The sequence below is a fragment of the Euleptes europaea genome, chromosome 10 (genome assembly GCF_029931775.1).
Source record: "Euleptes europaea isolate rEulEur1 chromosome 10, rEulEur1.hap1, whole genome shotgun sequence".
In the NCBI taxonomy this organism is placed as follows: domain Eukaryota; kingdom Metazoa; phylum Chordata; class Lepidosauria; order Squamata; family Sphaerodactylidae; genus Euleptes; species Euleptes europaea.
Window position 1 is genome coordinate 25,254,300 of NC_079321.1, and position 19,982 is coordinate 25,274,281.

The window sequence follows — 19,982 nt, forward strand, 5'->3', positions numbered from 1 at the left end:
TCACGGCTTTAATCAGTTCCAAACTAAACTACAGAAGTGTGCTTACATGTTTGAGGAACATTTGAAAGTTTCGACCTATTGTAGAACATAGCACTCAGATAACTTTCAAAAGCAGAATGATTTCATTATGACTACATGGACTGTCCAAAAGACAAATAAGTGGGTTCTAGATCAAATCAAACTGGAACTTTCTCTAGAAGCTAAAATGAATAAACTGAGGCTGTCATACTTTGGTCACGTTATGAGAAGACAAGAGTCACTGGAAAAGACAATCATGCTGGTGTCACATCCTGATGTTTACTAGGCAGGCTATGTTTACGGGGTAGTTTGCCACTGCCTTCCCCAGTCATCTACATTTCACCCTCAGCAAGCTGGGTGTTCATTTTACCAACCTCAGAAGGATGGAACGCTGAGTCAACCTTAAGCCAGGTACCAGAAATGACTTCCATCGGGATCAAAATCAGGTTGTGAGCAGAGCTTTTTACTGCAGTAGAGCAATTTACCACTCTGCGCCATGAGGTTCCTAAATCAATGGATTTAAAAGGGTGTAAATCTGTTTAGAATGGCACTTGAGACATCTTTAAATAAATGCTGTGATTAAAAGAATGCAATTGCCTATTATTTCCCTTTGTCAGGTTTCTCTTATATGGCTTGAGCTTGCAATTTGATACTTGTTGAGAGACTTTGGATTGATCTTAATCCAGGGAAAAGGCTTTTTCATCAATTTTATCTCTTGCACTGAAATGAAGTAGAAAAGAACAAGAGTCCAGTAGCACCTTAAAGAGTAACACAATTTCTGGCAGGGTATGAGCTTTCGTGAGCCATAGCTCACTTCTTCAGATACAGCTAGAATGTGATTCCATCTATCCTTAAGTAGAGAAGAGTGAATTAGACACACAGAGGCAATGTAAATGTCAAAAGCAAGTAAATTACCTTAGCGGGTGTGATTGGATTAGATGTGATATGCAGAGGGGCAGTAGGCATAGTGGAGAGATTAGAATTGGTAATGAGACAGGAATCCCAGATCTCTATTCAATACAGGAGAATCAATTGTCTTGAGCTTCATTATTAGTTGTAATTCAGCAGTCTCTCTTTCTAATCTCCCTTTGAAATCCCTTTGTAAGAGAACTGCTACTCTTAAATCAGCAACTGAATGTCCTGGAAGGTTAAATAAAATGAAGAACTCTTAAAACTTTGGTAGGATCATGCCTATTTTTTTGGTTGTGTTCTGAATTCTTTCTCTTTATCAGTTATGGCTAAGAGAAAAGAGGGAAGTTTTTCGTCACCTGGATCCAAGAAAAGACCTAGACAAGAATTCCGAGAAGAGACTGATGATGACACTAATGAAGAAGACTTTTCACAGCAGCTCAGTGACAGTGGTTCTAATTCACAGTCGGTAAACGATAAGTATTGCAGCATATTTTCAAAGTTATCCTTAAAATGAAACTAGTGATCAGGTTTAAACAATAGGGTGTGCAGTTAAAGAAATCATAGCAGTTGATTGTATTATTGTAATTTATGTGCCGCTTTCCCAGAGACATGCTTGTGACATTTCACAAAATAAAAACAATAAGATACTATCAACAATATAAGAATTTTAAAACAAGCAAGGGTAAAAAACCCCAGCATAAACCACCATTTAGCATCCTAAAGCATTATCCATAAAACTGTCCTCAGGCTAGATGCAGACCATAAAACGGCCCCAAAAAGATGGAACCCCTCAGTTGAAAGCTTTGGTAAACAGAAATGCATTGATTATTTATTTATAAAATGTTTGCCATCTCTTTAGAGACCTGCTTGAGCCAGCAAGTGATCAAATATCTGAATTGCTAAATAGATCTGCTTATTCTTCTACCACCATTTTTCTAAAGATTCGGGTGACAAAGCCCTGTTACTGTTCAATGTTGACTTATGTAAGTCTTTGACCATTGTTGTAGAAGTGGAAGTTTTTTTCTTTGCTACTCATTATCTCACCTTCCTTCCACCCCCTTTCCTAAATGTGTGCCTACTAAAAACTAAAAAGCAGAGAACTTTCCCCTGCATTACACTAAGAGGAACAGAGAAGTGTACTTCTCTGTTCCTCTTAGTGTAATGCAGGGGAAAGTTCTCTGCTTTTTAGTTGATTGTGGGCACTGGGATAATGGGATAGTGCCCTTGTACCGCACCCATTCTGGTCTAATACACAAGAACGCTTTCTTCCTTGCTGTCAACTTCTTTCCCTTCATGCAGTTACATACAGGCAATTATCTATCTTTATATTCCCTTCGTTATACTGAGGAAGTCTTAAAATACATTTAAAATAAAACTTTATCAAAATGATTGGTGTTTAAATTTCTACCTGACCCTTTTCTTTAATGGCGTGTGCAATGAACTGGGTGAAAGATTCTGTGAAATTTGGAAGCCGCCTATATTTTACTTTGAATGTTAATTGGCGAGGCCAACCTGTTCTAAAGATTCAATCTCCTAACTCCGTGTTGGCGAACCTATGGCACGTGTGCCGACTCTGGCACGTGTAGCCCTCTCTGCCGGCACGCGCGGCTCCCGCCCCCTTCCCTTCAAAGCTCCTGCCCCCTTCCCTGCACTCCCCGCCACCCAGCTGGGCAGTGGGGGCTTTGAACCGCTCCACACTACTGCGCAGAGCTGTTCAAAGCCCCCGCCCCCTTCCCTGCACTCCCCGCCGTCCAGCTGGGTGGCAGGGGCTTTAAGCCACTGGGTGGCAGGGGCTTTGAACCGGTTCAAAGCTCCTGCCCCCTTCCCTGCACTCCCCACCGCCCAGCTGGGAGTCCAGGGAAGTTGTTTTTTCTAAAGTAAAACCTCAGTATTCAGGTTAAATTGCTGTGTTGGCGCTTTGCAATAAATAAGTGGGTTTTGGGTTGCAGTTTGGGCACTCGGTCTCTAAAAGGTTCGCCATCACTGTCCTAGCTATAGGTTCGCTCGTATATTCTGTCTCTCATATGTCAGCTTTCTGGAACTATATGCAGCTTCTAACTGTTGGAAAGTTTAGCACATCTATCTTGAATGCTTATGAGTGTTAATAGGCTTTTGCTACAAGTGTTAGTGGTGATCTGTGGCTTTTTCCAGTTTATGTACAAAATGTTAGCGGGTTTTTTTTTAGTCCTTATCCATGTTTGTAATATCTGTAGGCATCAGGAGAAGTCGGAATAATTGAAAGTATCCAAATGAAGAACTTTATGTGCCATTCAATGCTGGGACCATTCAAGTTTGGCTCTAATGTCAATTTTATTGTTGGAAACAATGGAAGTAAGTTTTAATTCATTTATTTTAAGCCAAATTGGATTTTCTTCCACTGGTTCTTTACCAGTTAGCAGAAACATTAATCTTTAAGGTTTTTTTCTGTGTAATCATTTCCTTTCAACACAATTTATGTTATTGTGTAGATTTGCTGTTTTGGATTTCCTGGGGAATGACTGAGTGGCTGAGAGTGGGAATGTCCTGGCATGCAAGGAGAATTGTTGTTTCCCTCTCAAGGTCTTTCTTTGTTCATATGCCAGCTTTTCATCTGGGCCCTAATACTTTTCTTATGAACTTCTATCATGAGTAAAACATCAAAACGAACAGAGTTTTAAAAAGGTACTAGTTTCAGGGGGTTTACAAGAGAAGAGGCCCAGTGGGCGATTATGGACAGGTAATACAACTGAGAATGTCTGCTATAGGCTGGCAGATAATATTTTAAAATTCAGTTAAAAAACTTCGAATATAAATATAAATAAAGGTCCCCTGTGCAAGTACCGGGTCATTCCTGACCCATGGGGTGACGTCACATCCCGACGCTTCCAAGGCAGACTTTGTTTGCGGGGTGGTTGGCCAGTGCCTTCTCCAGTCATCTTCCCTTTACCCCCAGCTGGGTACTCATTTGACCGACCTCGGAAGGATGGAAGGCTGAGTCAGCTTGAGCCAGCTACCTGAAACCAACTTCTGTTGGGATTGAACTCAGGTCGTGAGCAAAGCTTTTGACTGCAGTACTGCAGCTTAACACTCTGCACCACGGGGCTCCTATATAACACAAATACCTGCCCAAAAAACAAAGCCTGGTCAAAAACATGGCTCAGTTCAGTTGGCACACTGAATCATGGTTTGAAATCTCAAGTGTGCCGTCAAATTATGGTTTATCTTTCGAGAGCCAGCGTAGTATAGTGGTTAAGAGCAGCAGACTCTAATCTGGAGAACCGAGTTTGATTCTCCACTCCTCCACATGAAGCCAGCTGGGTCACCTTGGATCAGTCATAGTTCTCTCAGAACTCTCTCAGCCCCACCTACCTCACAAGGTGCCTGTTGGGGGGGGGGAGGAAGGGATTGTGATTGTAAGCTGCTTTGCAGGGATCTGCGGGAGTATTTTTTTAAAGTAGAGGTACCAAATTTGCAGTGTAGCTGCTCATGGCTCTTCTTACATGAACCCCTGAGTTTGGTAAAGATTGGCCTGGGGTCCAATTTTATTGGCCCCAAATGGCGGGAAAAAGTGCCCCTAAAAAAGCTGAAAAAAAGTTCAGCTTTTTCAAATAAGGCTTTTTCCAGCTCCAGTCAAATGGCGCCTTTTTATTTTGGTTCAGCATATCCAAATGCACACTCCTAGTAAACAGTGGAGGATGGCTGGGGGCACCTTGTTTAGAGGCCCATAGAATTGTATCCCTTGGTCCAATTGTGGTTATTTAAAAGAAAAAGACACCAGCAGCTCCCCTGCAATTTTGGTGCATGTACCTTTAAAAATGCCCCCCCCCCCCGGAAAGATTCCCCATAGGGAATAATGGAGCTGAAAAATATCGGAAACCCAAAAACCTGAATATCATGCCAGTATTTGGAACCCGGGAAACCAGGAATACAGATATTTTTTGGCTCCAGTATATCCGGATCTGGAGGTATGTCCTGGGAGGAGCTTTACAGGTTTTCGAGCTAAATTAAAATTTGATTACCAAATATGAATAATTCGTATGCTGCTTCCTTCAGGTGGAAAGAGTGCTGTGTTAACTGCCCTTATTGTAGGGCTTGGTGGAAAAGCTACAGTGACAAACCGGGGATCATCTGTGAAAGTGTTTGTAAAAGATGGGCAAAAGTAAGTGAAGTAGTAGTTATTTATTTATTTTAAATGTTTTCATCCTTACTTTCTTTCAACATAGCTGAAACACAAGGTGGGTAACAATAAACAGAACATGCAATATATAATGGTCACAAAAATAATCAGATCAATATAATCATGGTAAGCTTCCTTTTAAATAACAGAATAAATATCAAAATCCTACTCCTAGAATAATTGTTCCCAGAATAACTGTTCAGTCGATACGAAATGCTCCCCTAAATAATTCAGTTTTGCTGCCTCTTTAATGACAAGCAAAGCAGAAGCTTCTCTCACCACTGCAGGAGGCCATTCAAATTGGACGAGCAGTGACCAGAAATGCCTGAGTCTGGTCAGCAACTGAGTGCATACTGGCCAGAGAAGGGTGGGGTTGCTGCATGGGTATAAACAGGAAGAAGTGGCCCTTCGAGTATGTGTATCCCAAGTAAAGAAAGCCTTTAAGGGTAAGCATTAGCCTGCTGAATTTGATCTGCACAGAGATAAGCAGCGAGTGCAGAGGTTGCCAGCTTCCCCCACTACCTGGTTGATTGCAGGGGAGGTTTAGGACACGAGGAGCCTGGATGGGCTTCCTGGTCCAACCATCAGTGATAGAGCATCTCTGCTTGTCATGCAGAAAAAAGAATTTTCTAACAGTTCGAGCGGTTCCTCAGTGGAACAGGCTTCCTTGAGAGGTGGTAAGCTCTCCTTCCCTGGAGGTTTTTAAGAAGAGGCTAGATGGCCATCTGTCAGCAATGCTGATTCTAGGACCTTAAGCAGATGATGAGAGGGAGGGCAACTTGGCCATCTTCTGGGCATGGAGTAGGCGTCACTGGGGGTGTGTGGGAGAGGTAGTTGTAAATTTCCTGCATTGTGCAGGGGGTTGGACTAGATGACCCTGATGATCCCTTCCAACTCTGATTATAAGGTCCCAGGTTCAATCCCTGGCATCCAGTTAAAGGGACTAGGCAAGTAGGTGATGTGAAAGACCTCTGCCTGAGACCCTGGAGAGCCGCTCCCAGTCTGAATAGACAATACTGACTTTGATGGACCAAGGTCTGATTCCGTATAAGGCAGCTTCATGTCTTCACTGTCACTGCTGGCCAGCTAGTGTAATGTCTGGACTTTGAGGAGAAAGCATGCTGGAGGCATGTTCCAAGCCTACACAAAATCTTCACTTTCTTAAAACTTTTCATTGTGATGGGAAACATCTCCCCTGTGAATACATGGTCTCATTGTGCAGATTTGTGATACGCATTCTGGGTTGAGCATTAGGTATATAGGCAAACAGCAGACCTGCTAGGACTCGCAGGGCAGATCTCACCCTTCCTCTGCTATCTCCTCTTCCCCTTCCCCTGGCAGCCTCTTACCTTTTCTTCTCTCCCATCTGCTTCTCTTTCTACTCCTTCACCTTTTATCTCCCCTTTTCCTGCAGCTTTTTGGGTCTATACTCTGAGACCAAGTTCAGAATTAGATGTATAGATTAACATGTTTTAGAGATAAAATTTTCATGTTGCTTATATGAATTTTGATTTAAATCAGCATGTGTGTTCTGTTAAGAAAGCCTTGGCCAGCTTTATTTTAGGGTTTGGAACCAAGGTCTTCCAAAGTAATACACTGGATGCTTACCTACTGTGTTGCTTGCCTACCTGTACCCTTGAGTTGCACTTATTCTGCAATCTGTGATGCTTTCAGGTAAAAACAAATAATCAGGTTAATGTTTAGTTGTTACTGACGGTCTAAGAAGAATGTGGCAGCTCATGATTGCAAGATGATTTCTTAAAACGTGAAGGTGAATTTACCTTGGCTAGATACTTACTTAATTTGTTCTTCAGTTCTGCAGATGTTTCAGTAACTCTGCGAAACCGAGGTGAAGATGCATTTAAACCAGAATTGTATGGTGACACAATCACTGTAAATCAGCACATAAGCTTGGAAGGACATCGTAGTTACAAACTGAAAAGCAGCACAGGTTGGGTGATATTTTATTTTAATTTAAAGGTGTTCAAAACGCTTATTCTTTTAGGAGGAAGTCAGTATGACATAAAGCTTTTAAAAAAAATATAGCGTTATAATCACTGATCAGATTTTCAGTATGTTTTGAGAGTATTGTAGCATGCTACATACTTCCTCCCATTAGGGTTTACTATTTTCACCATAGCACACATAACTCGTAAATCATACATTGAGTCAAGAAGGGTTCAAAGATTCCCTAGCATAGCAAAAATAAAACAGGAGTTTTCTGGCATCTTAAAGACAAATAATTTTTTATTCTATCATAAGCTTTTATGGACTAGAGCCTACTTCAGATGCTGTGAGTGAATCCTCATTATTCAGTCATTTTATGTAGGAGGTTTTTTTAAAAAACAGCAGGTCCAAGGGACCATGAAATGCAGGAAATAATAGCAACATGTATTTGGCCACCAGGGCATCACCAGTGCGTGTGGAGGAGATGTGATGTGTTAGGGGAAGAGCAGAGCTGAAGAGCAGTTCTGTGCTCCGTTAGAGTTCATTCCCATCTCTTGTAGTGGTGGATTGTTATGCCAACAAAACAGACAGGGTCAAAGAAGATGGGTAGTGCTGTTCCTCTGTGATGCTGTCAGAACTCACTCAAGAACTGATTTTGCTGAAGAAAAGGTGCGACTGTTTCACCTGTGACTGTTCTTATGATAGCTATCTGAAAGCTGTCGTCCCCCCCCCATACTTGTTGATAGCCAGTGTAGGGTATTGTCAACACGCTGGATTGGGACTGGAGAAAACCTCACTAGGCAATGTGGGGCCATTTAATTATCTTTCAACCTAACCTTCCTCACAGGGTTTAGAAATCAAATGAAGGAAGGAGAGGATGAGGTTTACCGCCCTGCACTTCTTGAAGGGAAGGATGAGCTAAAAATGTGTGTTCACCTGAACTGTCTCATGACAAAACACATAATCGGGGAAGGGAGCAGTTCCCTACCAGAGCTGAGAACCATCATTTTGGCTTAGCTCCTGTTCCACTGCACATTTTACGTTGAATGATAGGGCCGCTCACAGTCCTGCCTGCTGTTGCAGTTATTACATTTCCTTGTTTGTGAGGCCCCTCATCTCTCTTCCTTGCAAAAACGTTTCCTGTCTCCTAATAATACACGTGTTCTTTGTGGCATTCTGAACGCTGTGTGGGAGTCATTGTTCCCATGGGTCCTTCTGGTGAGCTTGAAGTTTTATATGTTGGGATTCTACTACCCACTCGGCTAAGGAGTTGGCTAGCTGTTATGATGGGGATGGGTGTCCATCCTTCTTCCCCTGGTTAGCATTGGCTTCTTCCCTGGCAGAGTTGCTTGCAGGAAGCTGGAGAGCCACTGGCTGCATGCTTCAGTTGCTGGCCTCTTGGAAACCTCTTACAAAGAATGCACTGTGGATTCCCCAGCAGCATGTTTATTCATTGTATTTAGGAGGGCATGAATGACATCACTTGACATTCCCACCCTGACTGCGTGTTGTTTTCTTCCATGTTTGGCTAATGTGAAAGCATGGTTATTCAGCAGCTTAATGATTGGTGGTGGTGGTGGCAGGTTTGTCAGGGATGCTTTGGGCGTTTCAGCTGGTGTTGGTATGTTCCTAGGAGGAGACTATGTTATGCATCGTTTGCCTGGGTGGGCATAGTGGATTCCTTCATAAGAGAACCAAAGGATCAGACTTCTTGGTGAGATGAAACACCCCCCCCCCTGAAAATATTATAGTTGGCACCTTAAGAATCCAGTTGCAAACCTCTGTCTGACTGTGAATGTTGGGTCTGATTTTATTTCTTGATATATCTAAATATCCTTTGGGGAAGTTCAGACAACTTTTTTATAGAGAGCTCAGTGTGGGATACTGCTCTGCATTTAAATGTAATGTAATGTGGTTTTGTCTGTTGAATCAAGTTCTTCATATTTACAGGTTTCCCATTATGTGCTTTTATTTTTCTTGCTTACTGGTGTAAGAACCACACATGTTTCCTGCTTTCCCCTCCCTCCAGGAGTCCATTCAGTTCCCACTCAATATGCTGCAATGAGGAGGGGGAAGAGGAGAACTTGCTCCCTGCCGAGAAGGCAAGAAAAGCTGTATTATATAGTCAGAAACGTTTTTGTGCTTAGATTTCTGATAAGTTTTTTTATAATTTTTTAAATGTTCAGGTGCATTAATTTCTTCTAAGAAGGAAGACCTTACTGCAATTCTGGATCACTTTAACATCCAGGTAACCAAATAAATGTTTTGATTTCACTTGGTATAATATGATGCATATGTAATTTAATTGTGTTTTTTTAAAATGGCTAGGAAGAATGTCCAAACTTTTTACTCATCATAGTGCCTTTGGCAGGTTTTTGATTATTTTATTCCTTTGAACTACATGCCTTGTTCTTAGACCTCAGAAGCAATTTTTCATGTGTCACAAGAGGCTGGTGTTTAAAAACAAATGTCAGAAGCCCTGCTGGGTACACTGTTTGTGTGGCTCTCTGGGTTATCCGTTTATGTGAAACGTCTGCTTAAATTTTATAAAGTCCCCTGACACCTAATATTCTGATTTCCTGCTGCAAGAACCAGATTATTAATATGTTTGCAGGTTGAAAATAAAATAGTAATAGTGCATGAAGAGAAATGTATTGCAGGCTTGTTTGTGGAAATGTATTATTTCACTAAAAAATAGTTGCCTGTTTTATGACCTCAGGATACTTTCTGATCCTGCAGCTGTAAGAATGATTTATCTTGCATGGTGATATTGGTTGACATTCCCCAAAAGTTAATGAAAATAGTAACTTCTAGGGTAACCTTTAAATATTAAGATAAGATTGTTATTGCAGGTGGATAATCCTGTGTCTGTACTCACCCAGGAGATGAGTAAACAGTTTTTACAATCTAAAAATGAAGGAGACAAGTATAAGGTAATCAGATCCAACAATTTGTAAAATACAGGATAGAGGCCTTTTCTATATAGATCCAACATGCCAGTCTAGTCTAGGGAATGGTATTTGTATGTATGTTGTCCCTTTTCCCATACAACACTCCTTTTCTGTTGAAGTTACTCAGGATCCAGGAGAGCACATGGAGAGGGGAGCCTGATGGCTCAACATACGGTTGCCAACCTCCAGTTGGTGGCAGGAGATTTCCCGCCATTACAACTGATCTCCAGTCGATATAAATCAGTTCCCCTGGAGAAAGTGGCCGCTTTGGCATTTGGACACTATGGCATTGAAGTCCCTCCCCTCTCCAAACCCCACCCTCCTCAGACTCCACCCCCAAAATTACCAGGTATTTCCTAACCTGGAGCTGGCAACCCTACTTACACAACTGATTCCATAGCAGCCTGGTGCTCCTTCCATTCTTTTGTGCATGTTGGGGAGAAGGGAGGGAATTCCTTCTGTGTGTGGGCTGGGATTGTGCCTAGAGTTTGTAGCGTTTTGTTTGTTGAAAACAGTGCTTAAAAAATTAACACTTGATGTTTCTTGAGCTAGTTTTTTATGAAAGCTACACAGTTGGAGCAGATGAAGGAAGATTATTCATACATCATGGAAACAAAACAAAGAACACACGATCAAGTGGAACAAGGAGGAGAGGTAGAGAAAACTTAACGGGCTCATAACTGCAGTGTAGTGCTGATGAATGCCTGCAGTAGTTGTGCTGCAGCTCAAATAATTTTCTTCCCAGATCTTTCACATTCGTTGTGGACTTTGTAAATGAGACTTTGTAAATGAGACCCTGTGGTTGGGTTTAATTCTCACAACGAGCATGTACATTTTCCCTTCTTAAAATTAAATTAAAATTAAACACTCCTTTCCGCTATTTTATCAATAAATCATTTCTTATTGAAGTAGTTTTACATTTCTTGTAAGTTGCTGTATTGTTAATATCTTATCACTGCACTGAGCTGGCAAGGCAGTTTAGTTACTGGAAAATATTCAGAAATTATCCTAATACCATTGTTGCTGCCCTCTCCGCTTATCAGTACATAATTCCTTTGTGTGTGTTTTAAGTTTCTTGAAGAGCTTCGAAAAAAGTATTTGGAGAAAAAAGATCATTACGAAAGTATGACTTACGTGAGTGAAATGCAAAATAAACTCAAGGAGCTGCAGCATCAAATAGCTTGGGCAATGGTAATAGTTTGTTTTTGGTATCTTTTACTTACTCTAATGGAGGTTCAGTGCAATGATCATACTAGCAGTGTAATTCTTAATTTTACTTTGTAGGTGTCAGAAACTGAAACTGAAATAAAACCAATCAGAGACAAAATTGGCGTTCAGGAAGCAAGCACTGAAAAATTTATTCAGAAAGTGAAAGAATGGCAGGTATATGTTGGTTTCAAATAAAACAATGAGGTGCATTTAAAAAATGTTATCTGTATATTTTTGTAGTAATCTTTTTGTACTTAGTCTTTAATTAACTTTCAAAAATAAATTTATATGACTTTCCCCCCCTGCATTCCAAGATGTCAGATGTTGATGATGGCTCTAAAGCTAGAACATCCACCGGATTGTCTGCTGGTCTGTGTGTCTATCTGATTACTATCTAAGACTCCACACAATAGGTTGTTAAAATCTGGAATAATGAGCTGCATGGAAAGTCAGTTTGACTTTTTATGGCACTTGTATGTTTTTCAGGTTAAAGTAAATGAAGCGGAAGTAAAGCATAAATGTATGCAAGAAAAACTTGAAAAGATAATGGAAGAAGCTGAAATGTTAGCACCAACATGTGTTGCTTCGAAAACAGAAGTACAGAAAAAAAGAAGAGCATGCAATGATGCAGAGGTCTGTGAATGGACAGTCTTCTAAATGAGAAGTGCTATGAGCTGTTATGCCATGCTTATGTTGACTTAGACCAGATCTTGCATTCTGTTCAGAGTCATTGAAATCAATATGTAAATTCCTTCACAACATGGTTTGTATTGCCTGACTGAACAGTAAAACTAAATCATAATTGACTGCTACCTGTAAATTTGTAAAGTGCCCTGGCATTCAACCGTAGTTTTGGAGGAATTCGCGCCTGGCCTCAGAATGGGGCGGACCTCCCAACGTAGAGGTTCTCACTCCCCTGGCTGCTGGGTGTAGCCTCTCATGGCAGACCCTCCAGCTCTCTTCCTCCTTTCCCATTGTTTTCCCCTGATACGTCTCAGCTGGGTAGCAATGTATTTACTCTTATCTTCCCACCTCCCATGCAGCCTGCTCCTTGCTTGGCCCCTCCGTCACCTGGATGGGTCCCACCTGTGGCTCTCGTTGCTTGCCAGCAGGACTGCTCATGAGGAGGCCTACCCTGCCGATACCTCCTGTTCTGTTGGCTGAAGGTCTATGCTGGCTGTTTCCTGGGGACTTCTCCTGGGTGCATGGTGTGGAGACACGGCTTCCAGCCCTCCCCCCTGGTTAGGGTGGGCTGCCATCGGGCCAGCCGGTATTGGGGCTTTCCCGGGGTCTGCAGCTGATACCACCGATCCTTCCTGCCGCTGTCATGGCATCTCTCTTCCCCGGCCTGCTCCTTGGATGATCCCTTGTCCGGCTGCTTGTTGCCTTGCAGATACAGGGGCAATGTGCTGGGGGAGTTCAGGGACTCGCCAGGGAAGTCCGGGGCAGCGGGCCCCGGACACAATTCAACTATATTAAAGGTGCTACAGATTTCTTCCCCTGGCCATTTAAATAAATTTGGGAGGTCAGCCTTTGTGCCAATACAGTTCCTCTTTTTAAATATTTGTGTGAGTCTTCTCATTAAGATTACTCCAGCGTGTAGAAAACATGAGTCTGCTGTTCTTATTCAGGCTGCATATAATAGGTCTCAAGCGTCACTGAAACGCTTGGAAAAAGACAATGAGCAACTCCGCAAAAGAATTGAAGAAACGAAAAGCAGGTAATGTATTCTTTATAAACCGTGGTCCCATGCTAATACTTTGTAAGGAAGTGCTTGTATTTTGTTCAAAGTTTCACTGAAGTAAGGGTGCTTATTCCTGCATCAAAAGGAATGAGCTCACACAAGAAAACCGGCCAAAAAACGGGCTTCTAGTCCCTATTACTTTGGTTTACATCAGCACAGGATGTGTGTCTGTTGGTCCTGATTGTCACAACTGTATATGGGGCATGAAGAATTAAATCCTCTCCCCATCCACGTGAACCCAGTCTGAATTGTGTTGATAATTTTTTTTGATAAAAATGTGTTAGAGTAGATACTGTTGCTACTATTGTGTTTTGTTAATGTTGGGAGGAGCCAATGATGGCTTCTGAAATTAACTTGCTTTATTACTATGCTCTGGGGAACGTCAGATGACTTCCCTATATCTAGTGATTGGAACATGCCAATCCAGTCTAGGGGCAGTCCGGTCTGACTAGTCAGATGACTAATGATTACTATACAGTTGTGTCACTTCTACTCCATTAAGAACCCTAGCAGTGGAGCATCAGCATGGCCCTAACTGGATGTCAATACCCATTATCAAACTAATGTGCATTCTCTACTTTTTCAGTTTTCTCCCTATCTTTATCTCCCTGTCTTCCACCACCACCCACTGTTTGGTGCTCTGTACCTTTTCTCCAATAAAATCAAGGCACATGTCCCAAAACCTTTATGGCCCACTCAGAATATCCAAATAGTCACCTAGGTTGCCATTTCCTGGCAGGCAGGCAAATGGTCTTCTGCATCCTGCCTATATGTCTCCATAAAGGAAACCCATCTCCTCTAAGCCTGCAATCTGGGGTGTTTTGTGGCTCCACTCAAGGAAAAGTATACTTCATCTTTGTGGCTTCTGTGCAGTCCCGCATGGGACTGCGCTTGCGCAGGCCAGCCGCGGAGAACTGACTAGAAAGCTTTTAGGAGCTTCAGAACACCTGGAGCGCTCCCCCCTCAGTTCTCTCTTCGCCGCCGTGGAGAGAGCACTAGCTTTGTTTCAGAGCATCTTTTCTGTTACCTCAGAGAAAATTTCTCTTCAGGATTTTATTTCTTTTTTGCCAATATAATCTTATTTAACAACTGTGCCATATGTAGAAATAGTGTGGCACAAAATAATGACTGTTGTTACGTTTGAGATATTTGTGCTTTTTCTTTTACTTCAGAAAAGTTTTTCTCTTCAGGATTTGATTTCCTTTTTGCCAATATGGTTTGATGTACCAAATGTGCCAAATATGAAAGGATTATAGCACAAAATAACTATTTGATTTCTTTTCTTTTGTCAATGTGGCTTTATTTAACAAATTTGCCAAATGTACAATAGTATGGTACAAATTAATAATGCTTGTTCTATTTGAGAGACTTGTGTCTTTTCTTCTACCTCAGAAAAAAATTTCTTTCAGCATTTGATGTCTGTTTTGTCAATATCGCTTTCTTTGACAATTCTGCCAAATGCAGAATGAGTATGCCACAAATTAATCGTGGGCTTTGTTTCAGATACTTGTTTTAATCTTGTCTCTTTCTCATTTTTACAAGTCATGCTCCAGTTCTAATGTCTGTGAGGAAATCCGGCTTTACTAATGCACTAGGGGCTTAGGTTACCCCCACGACGTGTGTGGAAAGAGGTCTCAAACCCAAAGGCTGTGATAAGGGCTGGATATGCTACATCATCTAAGGACAATTATCTTAATTGTATGTTACAGGCTTGTTGCACTTGCTTGCCTGCTGTCAGCAGGTGGTGCTGTTGATCTGTAATTGGATTATTGACTATTGGACAATTCATTTTACCAGTCCTGCAGGTTTGCCTGTCTCTAACCTCGTCAGCCCTATGTGTCGTTGGATTTGCTAGTTGAATTTGTGCAATCCCAATTGCTCCCTACTCAATGGATAGCATTCTTTTCGCTACTTTGAATGTTTTTTCTTCGAGCCCTTAACAACTCAAGGGCCCAGGGTTTTTCTGTCCCTTTAGCTGCACGATTTATGTGCAAGTGTAGATCAGTTCTTAAAAGGAATATTTTTGATCACCATTGTTACTGGACTATATCCTAGGGTATCTACCTAGAGGCTTTAAAATAAAATAATAAAAAAGACCGACAACTAATGGGTTTCAGCTTGGTTCTGAGACTGGGGAATACTCCTCTGTGTGTATTGTGGATCATCAGTATAAACATTAGACCTCTGGTTCCCAAATTTACAAAACAAGGGTTTTCAAGAGGACATTAAAAAACATACCTTACCAAAGGCAAACAAACAAACAAATAAATATATATGTTTCCAGTCATCGTCCCCTACTGCGGTTGGTTTTATTGCATATCTCTTTGGTTCCTGCTCCTTCCCAGACTAGTGGTACAGATCCTGTCTGACAGGGCAACTATGCTAATACCACCTGAAGACATAGTCTTCCTATATCCAGAACTGCGCTGTGTTCTCTCCAGTACTAAGGTTCTCACAAGCACTTGGGCAAGGGTGTTTACCTGAATATTCTCCTTCATGAAATCACATTATTCTTCTGGAAGTCAGGACAATCCAGTACCATTTTGTACCTTTTTTTTCCAGCCACTGCTATGAGTGTATATAGCATGGCAATGTAAATATCTATAGCATGAGGGAGAGTTCCCTGTCCTGCTGTCCCAGGTTTTTTTCCGGTTGTGGCAAAGGACCTAACAGCACAACGTTTCCTTCCTGGACGTCCAGATGGTGGGAGAAGTCTACTCTCTCAGATTTCCCAAGCTGACAGGTTTCATCAACCCACAAGTAATCCCTCACTCTATGTTCCCTGCTTTCCCTTTTAAGGGAATGGGTTTTTCCCAGGTAGAGTCCTAATATCTCAAGTGCTGATGCAATATGTCCCTGCTTCCTACAGAACACTGGCTGCCATGACGCCTTCGGGGAGATTTTTCCAGTTTCACTGGTCACATTTCTTTTGATGCTGCATTTTTGTTCCCTGGCTTCACAGACCCAGGACACCAGTGATGCTCATAGGTCCCTATTGGCCACAATGTTTTGTGTTCCCAATCTGTAGATTACTTTTGATGGGGAGTTGGGGTACTTTCTCAAGAAGACTAGCTGATCAGGGTATAGCCCCTTCCTTCTCTGCCACAATGTCGATTCACTACAGTGGGTGGCGTGGTCATCTCAACCATCGATCGGGACCTACCTAGAGTCATAAGGTTGTTAATAGTATTTTGCATACCGCACAAATAGTCATCTTATGCTGCCAAGTGGGCTTGGTTTTTTGAATGATCAGGGTCAGACGGTTTGCAACCTCTTACTTCACCTTTATATGGGGTGTATCATTACTCATTAAATGATACTAGCCTGGCTGATATTCCCGTCAAGCACATCTGGTGGTCATCTCAGCCCTCTTTTCCTGATTAATTCTTATTCAATATTTGCAACACCAGTTTGCTAATTGTTTGAGGGCCTTGGCTAGTCTATTTTTTTCCTACGCTAATGCCCTTATTCTTTGCATTATGTTTTAAACCTTTTGTATAATGGCACCTTCTAACCTGTTTTTCTTTTATCCACTAAGGTGGTGTTTTAGGTTGCTGTCATTTAATCTGTTTAACTTATTGGTCTGTGATCACTTTCCATCAGGTTAAGGTAGTATTACCTAGACTGAAGTTCGACCTTGGGTAAGGTCCCGTTGCCGAACCTGTTTTCTTCTAAATCCTCAGTCGCTAACTAGCAATCTCTTCATGCAATCAAGTGCCTGAAGACCATGTCCTTCAGGTTCCATGCAGCACATAAACAACCTATTGGTCTAGTGCATGGAAGGCTGAACCAGCAGCTTCTTTGGAAACTGTTTCCCGATGGGTGGACACTACAAAACTTTGTGTTTATAGCACGAACTATGGTGTCCACTCCATATGGAGGCCTTTTGCAACAGGGCTCATGTCTCTTTCGCTGTTTTCCTTGCCGTTACAGATTTCTGAGGCTTCTCTAAAGTGGCAACCTGGTCCTTCGATCCACGTACCTCTGGCATTGCCCTGTAGATGTGGTCTCCAGGGAGGAAACAGCTGTTTGGGAGAGTTGTCTTTTAATTAGGTGACAAGCCCACACCCGCCTCCATGGTAGGTGAGCTTGCTATTCTCCCATGCGGGACTGCACAGAAGCCACAAAGATGAAAAACAGAGTTGCACTTACCTGTAACTGTTGTTCATCGAGTGGTCTTCTGTGCAGGCACGCATCCCTCCCTCCTTTCCCCGCTGTGGGCTACTGCTTGGTGGCTATGGTGGTCTTCCACGGCGGCGAAAGGAGATCTGAGGGGGGAGCGCCCCTCCTCCCTCCGTCACATGACCGTTGGGCGGGAAGCCGGCTTGCTCTCGGCCTGGGACGGAGGGGAGGGGGAGCGCTCCAGGCGTTCTGAAGCTCCTAAAAGCTTTCTAGTTCGTTCTCCGCGGCTGGCCTGCGCAAGCGCAGTCCCATGCATGCCTGCACAGAAGACCACTCGATGAACAACAGTTACAGGTAAGTGCAACTCTTTTTTTTTGTGAGATCAGGGCCTCCTTGCATGTTCTTAAGGGTATCCTGCATTTCTCTATCATAAAACTGTGTACCTAGAAGCCACTCGAAAGATTGTGAGAAGTGCTGTAGAGATAAATTAAACCTGAATTTTTCCAGATTCCTTGAGAAAAATAATCTGTGGTGTAATGTTACAGCACTCATGGAATATCAGCTCCTGAAGAGTTGGAAAGACAAAGAAAAACCGAGCAATTGAAAGCGCAACAGAAACAATTTCATGATGAAGATGAATTAATTAATCAAGAAATAAAGCAGTATCAAAGTACTGTGCGTGCCTACAGAGAGGAGTGTGCTGGACTTCAGTAAGGACAACAGATGCAGTCGTGATTGGTTCCCAAATTTGAGTATTGGATTTTTAATTCTTGACCTTCAGTCAACACGTTCTCCCCCCCCCCCCACAAACCCAATAGTAACTCCTGTGCCTTGCCCTGTGGGATATTCCCCAGCGGCATAAAGGATGTGTGCGAGGACAGTCTTTGCCTGAGGTGGTACGGGAAGGAGGCAGATGGCATTTAGATTCCCAGCTGTTATTTCCACAAGGGTAAAATTTGGAGGTATCCTGCTTGAAGAATAGGTAGAGTTGTTTTTTTAAGCAATGCAAGTAAAAGTACTGACACTAGAAAAGAAGGGGACCAGCTACCAACTTTAAGGGTGTCTTATTGGTCATGATCAGTCTGTGGATATGCATACCTAAGTTTGCTTAGGCAGTTCTGTCTGACAGCGTTAATTAGAGATTGTATAAGAAAGTCTACCTGCTACAGCCTTGTAGAAATTGTGCAGATTCTAGAACAATGCATATTATTTCAGTTGTTTTGCTTGCTTGTCTAGGAAAGAAGAACGTGAACTGAAAGCAGTACTTGATTCTCAGCAGCAACAGCTAAGACAGTTGAAGGAGACCAGGACCGACAGGCTGAAAAGATTTGGGCGACATATGCCAGCCCTTTGTGACGCAATTGAAAGGGCTTTTCAGCAGGGGCAGTTTAAACACAAACCAATTGGACCCCTAGGTATTTGTTAAAAGTCTTCATTGTGAACAAACTGCAAACATCTTGTTCATATGAGTTATGGATGTTGCCAGTGTGGTGTAGTGGTTAAGAGCGGTAGTTTGGAGCTGTGGACTCAGATCTGGAAAACTGGGTTTGATTCCCAGCTGCTCCACACGAGCGGCGGAGGCTAATCTGGTGAACAGCTCTCTTAGAGCTCTCTCAGCCCCACCTACCTCACAGGGTGTCTGTTGTGGGGAGGGGAAGAGTCTCCCTTAAGTGGTAGAGAAAGTCGGCATATAAAAACCAGCTCTTCTTCTTCTTCTTCGTGTGTGTGTGTGTATGTGTAAAGTGCCGTCAAGTCGCAGCCGACTTGTGGTGACCCCTTTTGGGGTTTTCATGGCAAGAGACTAACAGAGGTGGTTTGCCAGTGCCTTCCTCTGCACAGCAACCCTGGTATTCCTTGGTGGTCTCCCATCCAAATACTAACCAGGGCTGACTCTGCTTAGCTTCTGAGATCTGACGAGATCAGGCTAGCCTGGGCCTTCTTCATTGCAGCCCCAAAAATATCTCAAACTTGAATCAGAAATAGCAAACATGGGCTGGGCTTAGCGCTTGTGTGTATTTCTCAGGCTGGTGCTCTAGAGCATCAAAATTATTCTGTTTTAGTCTTGATGCAACTGCTGTTCTTGACTCTGGAGAGACCTCTTAGAAGGGGAAAAAAACCTAATGGAAGTTTATGTAGACTAAGGAAGAGGTGGTACTTGAAGAGAGATTCAAAACTCATACACAGAACAAACACAGCAATATTCAACTGCTGTGGCTTTTTAAAGAGCTCTTGCTTACACAGCCTCACAAGGAATTTATCTAGCTGTCACAAAATCGAGACTTGATGAATTTTCCATTGTAGGGTGATGGGGTGAATAAAACCCTGCTTACAACAGGATGCCCCTTAATCTATGCACTTATCTACGCTGCAAGAGGAATTCAACAGGATCACCCTTAATCTATGCACTTATCTACACTGCAAGAGAAATTCAAAGTTCAGTACAGCTTACGTGAATAAAATTAATGAGAACATTAATAAGGACGTTAGGAACAACAATGAAATGCTGGGCTAAAAAATAAACAACCGGCACAATATATTCATATTACTCATCAAAAATTAGTATGCACACTATTTACAGGCTAGCATTACAACTGCACTGAGCCAGCGTGGTGTAGTGGTTCAGGTGTCGGACTAGGATCTGGGAAACCCACGTTCAAATCCCTACTTGGGACATGGAAGCTTGCTAGATAACCTTGAGCCAGTCACACACACTCAGCCCTCGCCCTGGCTAATATTTGGATGGGAGACCTCCAAGAAATACTAGAGTCGTGACGAGGCAGGCAATGGCAAACCACCTCCAAGTGTCTCTTGCCTTGAAAACCCTACAAGGGCACCATAAGTCAGCTGTGACCTGATGGCAAAAAAAAAAAAAAAATACAACTGCGGCAGAGGAAAACAATTTAGAAATTCCTGACGCGCACAG

At 42.5% G+C, this 19,982-nt stretch overlaps 1 protein-coding gene across 1 annotated transcript in view; it reads left to right on the forward strand.

Moving 5' to 3' along the window:
- The first annotated feature begins 1,252 nt into the window (after window positions 1-1,252).
- SMC6 (structural maintenance of chromosomes 6) overlaps window positions 1,253-19,982 on the forward strand; it is a 43,480-nt gene continuing 24,750 nt past the window's right edge. Inside the window, exons 1-13 of the mRNA XM_056856899.1 lie at window positions 1,253-1,379; window positions 3,151-3,261; window positions 4,963-5,068; window positions 6,901-7,037; window positions 9,220-9,281; window positions 9,886-9,966; window positions 10,537-10,638; window positions 11,056-11,175; window positions 11,269-11,367; window positions 11,680-11,826; window positions 12,825-12,913; window positions 17,605-17,769; window positions 18,296-18,474. Coding sequence (XP_056712877.1) covers window positions 1,253-1,379; window positions 3,151-3,261; window positions 4,963-5,068; window positions 6,901-7,037; window positions 9,220-9,281; window positions 9,886-9,966; window positions 10,537-10,638; window positions 11,056-11,175; window positions 11,269-11,367; window positions 11,680-11,826; window positions 12,825-12,913; window positions 17,605-17,769; window positions 18,296-18,474 — 1,525 coding nt within the window. The remainder of the gene's footprint in view (window positions 1,380-3,150; window positions 3,262-4,962; window positions 5,069-6,900; window positions 7,038-9,219; window positions 9,282-9,885; window positions 9,967-10,536; window positions 10,639-11,055; window positions 11,176-11,268; window positions 11,368-11,679; window positions 11,827-12,824; window positions 12,914-17,604; window positions 17,770-18,295; window positions 18,475-19,982) is intronic.